Genomic DNA, 6,000 nt, shown 5'->3' with positions numbered 1-6,000 from the left:
TCTAATGGGCCCAGCTGAACCCACTGTGGGCCAGGAAGGTGCATTTGTGCCAAGAAGCCAGAGAGGGTTTGAAATGGGTTTGAAGACCGTTGTTCTAGGGAACACAGACTTGACCAGCCAACCAGGAACAAAGGGCAAGTTCATTCTGGGAGAAAGCAGAAGAGGAGGCACTTGAAAGTTTCATTTTGCTCCCAAGCGGCAGTCTACACAAATATTCCCCTCGAATAACTTTAAAAACTTTTAGAAAACAGTGTTTCAGTTTTTTACTCTCCAAACATAATATAATTTTTTAGCTAAAATGGGAGTAATGAGACAAAATGGTCCTGAAAAGTACAATAGAAAAATACTGTTCACTGGTTTATTTTCCCAAATGAGCAACAGACTATTTACAAACAAGCAGATCTCCAACGATGCGTATTAAAATGGCAAATCTGTTACTGACTGAGATCTAAATGAAAAAAAAAATTTATTAAGGCACATTTGATCTGTGAGTTGAAAACAAACTTTCCGGTGGAACGACACACTTCATTTCACTTTTGTCCCCCAAACACATGAGCACCAAAATTGTCAAAGAACACTTAATATTTAGTAAAACAGTAAGGAATGTAGAAATTGAGGAGGGAAAAGCGTTTTCAAAAGGAAATCTTTGGAGATCAGTTTACTGCAAATCAAAGGACACCAAACACACTCTTGATACACATATAAATACTAACGACTAGTGGGTACTTGAGAAATGGCAGAGCTCTAAACATGGATATTAAATAAATTAAAGGTATTTCAGATACAAAAACAAAACAGTCATTAAAGAATGAAAACAATCGCTTCCACCGATAACGTAACACACAGACAGGATGAAGTGAACAAAACCGAAATACGTTTCCCCCCATGCTGTCATTAGGGTGGGCTTTTGTTTTGCCTTGTGTACATTAGATTTATTACAGTAATTCTTCTTTGCCATTCTAAATATTAATAATAGTTTACCCTCTAAAGAGAAGGGTCAAGAAGAGAGAAGAAAAAAGTACCAAATCCATCTTGGAATTTAACGCCAGGTCCATTAAGCCACATGAGTCACAACAAGAACAGCCGTGCATCTCACTCTGCCTCTCCTTCTCCCCTTGCTTCTGAAACAACTATGTGACCGCAAGCAGCATTTTGGGGGGAAAGGATCAACTCTGGAAAGCTCTCTCGACGAGGATGATACAGCTACAGTCACATGTCCTTATTTTACAACTGGAACATGAAATGGCTTAAAAAGAAATAAAATCGTCGTAAAAAAAAAAAGACAAAAGGTAGAATCTGTGCAATGTTAACAGTTACAAAACATTTACCAGAGTTACAGTGTTTTCTTACAATAATACTTTGCAGGAACGTTTGTGTTTTCTGCCAAAGGACTGTAGCAAGGGGGGTGGGGTCTGAAAAGGAAATGTGTAAAAAAAAAAACAAAACCAAACAACAGAGTTTTGTTCATCGGTACATTTCAAGTCATCATTAAGCAGGTCTGCTACACAACGTTCAGCAAGAAAGTGTGTTCAAAGGCAAACATGATCACATTTTTGTTCAAAAAGCTCAATCACCAAGGAGTCCTTTGTAAGAAAATCATGTGTAAAATATATCCTTGTATGGACTTCAAAAACCGATCATACAAAAATTTTTGAAAAATAAATTAGATAATTAAAAATGTCTCTTCCAGCAGAGCTGGACGTTAGGCTGTCCTCACTGAGCCATTATTGCTGCTTTTACTGTAGCTTGGGTCGTGTTTTTCCAGCCACATTTCAGCCAGCTGCTGTGTGGACCCGTATGTGGATGCTTTGGATCCCAAGCACATTTTGTATTGTTTGGGATCGAGATTGGGATCGCAGAAGACAGGATGGTGGACGTGCACCACCCCCACTTCTTGGCTCCTGAATGTCTTCAAACCTGCCTGGACAACCTTGTTGAAAAGGTCCACATCCTCGAGCCCCCAGCCCTGGATGGAAACATCAAAGCCACCTACCCGCACAAGATCTCCCTTGTAGATGCAGGTAATGCCAAACCCATAGTTTCTCCAGAAGCCAGTTTTCTGAGTGAAGGCAAAATGGTTATCGCTGGGAACTTTCCCACTATAAACAATCTTTGGATCGTACTGGCTAAAGATGATTGGAAAGTAGATCTGTTGGCCCAGAACTGTATTTGCTCGACATCGCTGAAGGAAGTCTGTCGTAAACACCAGGTCAACATCACAGAAAAAGAGCAAAGATTCATTGTTGAACTGGGAAGATCCTACCTCGAGGGCCAGGGCTCTTGAGAACTCTCCAGACACAGGCAGAATCTGCATGTCAGCCTTGGGGTACTTAATGCGATAATCTCTCATGAGCTCCACTTGTTTGGCCTTGTCGGGGTTGGAGTCAGAATTGAAAAGCAGAACCACAAGCTTTACATTCTGACTGGGAATGAGACACGTCTTCTCGAAGTTTCCCATAAACCTCACAAACATGTCGAAACGCCCAGACAATGGAATCAATATATTTATCTTTTTCTCTTTGGGTTCTTTGTGCTCGTTCTTTGACCCAGGGAGCTGAAAGGGAACGAGCTTCTTCAGGGAATTTGAGAGGAAGGATAGGGATCCGGATTCCTGATTGATCTTGTTGGCCAACTCCTTGGCGTCCAGTTCCTCATGCTCCACAAACTGGATCTTGCTGAAGGTCTGCTGTAAGTACGCATGTCTCCGCACAGGGACAGTCATTTTCTTCCCTTTGTGCTTTTTGTACAGGAGCAGCAGGTCCAGGATGTACTCGGCGCCATACATGGGGTTCACCCGGCGGTAACCGTACTGTATCTCCTTGAAGTCAATGATGCGCCCTCGGGTCTTGGCGTTGGCATTGATCATCTCCATAACCTGCATGACAATGTCATCCAGGGCCTCCCGCTGGGCCGAGTCCATCCCTCTCCGAGGGGGCTGGCCCTCAGCCGCTGAATACAAGTACTTCCCGGTCAAGAACTCCCACTCCAGAATCTCCTCTCGCTGGCGGGGCTGAAACCGCATGAAGGAAGGAGGGATTCCCAGCTGGAGGTCTTCAGGGTGAATCTCTGTGTTGCTGTACTTGCCCATCAGGACTATCTCCCGGTGCAGCTGGATGGTGCGGTGGCGAAGCTCGGCTATTCTACGGCTGAGCATGTAACTATGCAGCCGGTACTGGTAGGGCGGGTTTTTGTTGGGGTGCAGGGTGATGGCTCGATGAATTTTACTGTTATGGAGATCTCTAATGTACCCCTTCTTGTTCTGTTCATAATTCTCATAAAAAAGTTGCTGCATCTGTTAAGAAAAAAAAAGATGGCTATTTTAGCATTACGTGACTCTATCCCTCTCTTCTTGCCTTTCCTTACATACTTGCATAGTCTTTAAAAAAAAAAAAAAAACCCTTAAATATTAGAAATCCTTCCAAATGGGCCACAGGATACTAGAGGCCTTAGGTAAAGCCCAATCTCCAGCAGTCCAATGAGATTAGAAGAAGAAATATAAACTGCTTCAAGAAAGAAGACTCCTTGATAATCAGGGTTGGCCAGTATAATTCTGCAAAGAGAATTATGAGAAAGTTTTCATACAGAAAAAGTGTAATCTTGAGATCATGGTGCACCAAGTCAGCATACCTGGAAGAGAATGCCACCCTGGGTCCCCACCAAGCCCACTAAGGAACCCAAGAGCCAACCAAGGTCCCCCCCCCATTGAAGACTGGCACCCAGTGGAAGCTGCTGCCTTTCTGAAATAGCAGACTGTGCAGCTACCTAGGAATAAACTGCATCGATGGAGTCAAAGGAGAATGCCAGGAGTATGACCCAATGGCTGCTTCCAGAGAGCAAAAGAGAAGGAAAGAGGAAGAGGCCGGCCATCTGGAAGGGCAAGCTATAGATGAGACCGATATTCTGCAAGGTTGCCAGGAGTGAGCATACTGAAAATCCTTTAAATGTCTGCTTGTTCCTTGTGTCAAGTGTGCCTCCCCACGCTTCCGTGCGAGGAGAGGGTCAGCTTGCTCAGCACCAGATCTCTAGCACATGGCAGGCTCAGACTGTTAAGCTTAGAGGCAGGTAATGCCAAGGGGATCTTTTTTCCACCAACTCACCCCCTGTCCTATCATACAGGCTTGGGGTAGGGAGGACAGAGGCTGGAGGTCCACCAGCCCAGATGGGCCAGGGGCCCTCAAGTTAGAGAGAGAATGGACTTAATTCCCCCGTATGTCCAAGTGACGAGATGATGAGCGTCTACAAGGCCTCCTGGAACCAAGAATAAAAACCCATAAAAAACATTTAGTAACACTAGAAGTTGGTATGTGATCAGGGAGTCCTGTTTCATTTGTGGTTCATTTTTGGGTTTTGTTCATATTGCTAAATATTATCTCTTGATAGGGCGCTATGTATTTGAACTAAGCAGTTTTATTTGCCTTTGGAAAGTCAGAATTTCTACTTCTTTCCCAGCACAAAGTAATCACCATAACAGAGACACAGATTGGCACTTTTACATCCCAGTTTCTTCTTCTGTACAATACTACAAGCTACCAATAAATCCAGTAAGAGTAAAAAGAAGGGAAATACTTCCAAATAATGGTGAGGGAGGGAAGGGGGGGTGAAGAATGCAGGCCCCCACCCACATTCACTTGCTCACTTAATTCCCAGGGAGCCCCAGTCTGGCAAATGCTGACCTCCCTAAACTCAGCCCTCTCTTCTCCTGGACACCTGTGAGGTCTGTTCACAGAGCAGGACTTAGCAGAGAATGACAAACTCTTGGAAGGACCTCATATCATAGTTTCCAACTTTGCTTCCCATGTGGTCTGTGATCAATACAGGACGTGGGGACACAGAATTAGCTACTGAAATAATTTCCCAGTTTTGCGATTAATTAGAAAGGCAAAGTTTAAAAGCAAGAACAGAAGCAGAGCACATCTAGCCCTGGAAAGCACCCCCACCATTCTCCTGCACCAGGAGGCACGGGGTGCATGTGGGGTGTTCTGCAGCCCATGTGCAGGGGCTGCTCATGGTGTTGCTCCCAGCACAGGCCATGGTTGCTCAGTGCACCTTTATGCACCCCTCCTGGGATCTACTGTAAACGGCAAGGAGGCTGGGAGCAGAGGAGCAGTCTGGGGTTTGCCTGTCAGGGAAAGCGAGAAGCGAGGGATGCCCAATCTCCTCCAAGGCCTGGATGCAGGGCCACAGGGTGAGACCAGACGAAAACTCCCATCAACTGGAACGCCACGTGGCAGACACTGGACAAGGACCCTGGTCATTTGCCTTTCTTTTCATATAGGCTGACTTCCTGCCCAGCACGTTCTCGGCCATCCTCTAGCTGGGCTGCGTCCTGGGTGCCAAGTGCACAGCCACAAGGTGACAAGCGGGTATCGTCCTGGGAGGACACAAAGCCAGGACAAATGAAACCTGTGTGCAGGTGCTAAGGACGTGAAACAAGTACAGCTGGTCCCACCATCTCCCCCAACAGGGGCCCAGAGGCCCCTCTTCCAGCTTTTGCAAGGTCAGCCTTCATGCCATGCGTCCCACGGCTGCTGTGCCATCTGATCCCCAACTCCGCCTGAGGATGCCACCTGGGTGTAGGGGGAGGATGCAGGGATGCATAGGCCACAGCAGTGCCCCTTCTACCACAGCAGCAGCCCAGGGCTCTGTGACTGGGACGAGTAAAACTACTATGTGCAAGACGACAGCAGGCTACATGGTCATTTTATATATATTTGTTATAATGACATATTCTTCTCATTCTGTCCACTTATCATTTCCAAATTTCTAACAGTGAAGAGCCAGGACTCGTTTCAAAGGTCCCTCTGTTTCCAAGAACGCGACCACGCCAAGCCTAATAGGCTGCTTTTCAGAACTAGGTCAGTGTGGCGTGAAGCAGGAGGGGCTCCCGGGGGTCTCGGGGCTTGCTCTTCTCAGCAGGGCTCCCCGCCCAGGCTCCCTGCACAAGTCTGTTCTTCTCCCCTTGGGGGCCCTTCCACACAGAAATGAAAAGGAGTTTCTTAA

General features: G+C 46.1%; 1 protein-coding gene across 1 annotated transcript in view; it reads right to left on the bottom strand.

Annotated features, from left to right (window-relative positions):
- Positions 1-344: 344 nt before the first annotated feature.
- The window catches only part of CHSY1 (chondroitin sulfate synthase 1), a 72,237-nt gene continuing 66,581 nt past the window's right edge, over positions 345-6,000 (bottom strand). The window contains exon 3 of the mRNA XM_025437938.3: positions 345-3,292. Within this exon, the coding sequence (XP_025293723.1) occupies positions 1,703-3,292 (1,590 nt within the window). The 3' untranslated portion in view covers positions 345-1,702. The remainder of the gene's footprint in view (positions 3,293-6,000) is intronic.

The sequence above is a fragment of the Canis lupus genome, chromosome 3, assembly GCF_003254725.2.
Source record: "Canis lupus dingo isolate Sandy chromosome 3, ASM325472v2, whole genome shotgun sequence".
Taxonomy (NCBI): Eukaryota; Metazoa; Chordata; class Mammalia; order Carnivora; family Canidae; genus Canis; species Canis lupus.
Note: the sequence above shows the minus strand (reverse complement) of the source record. Positions and strands in the feature narration are given on the sequence as shown.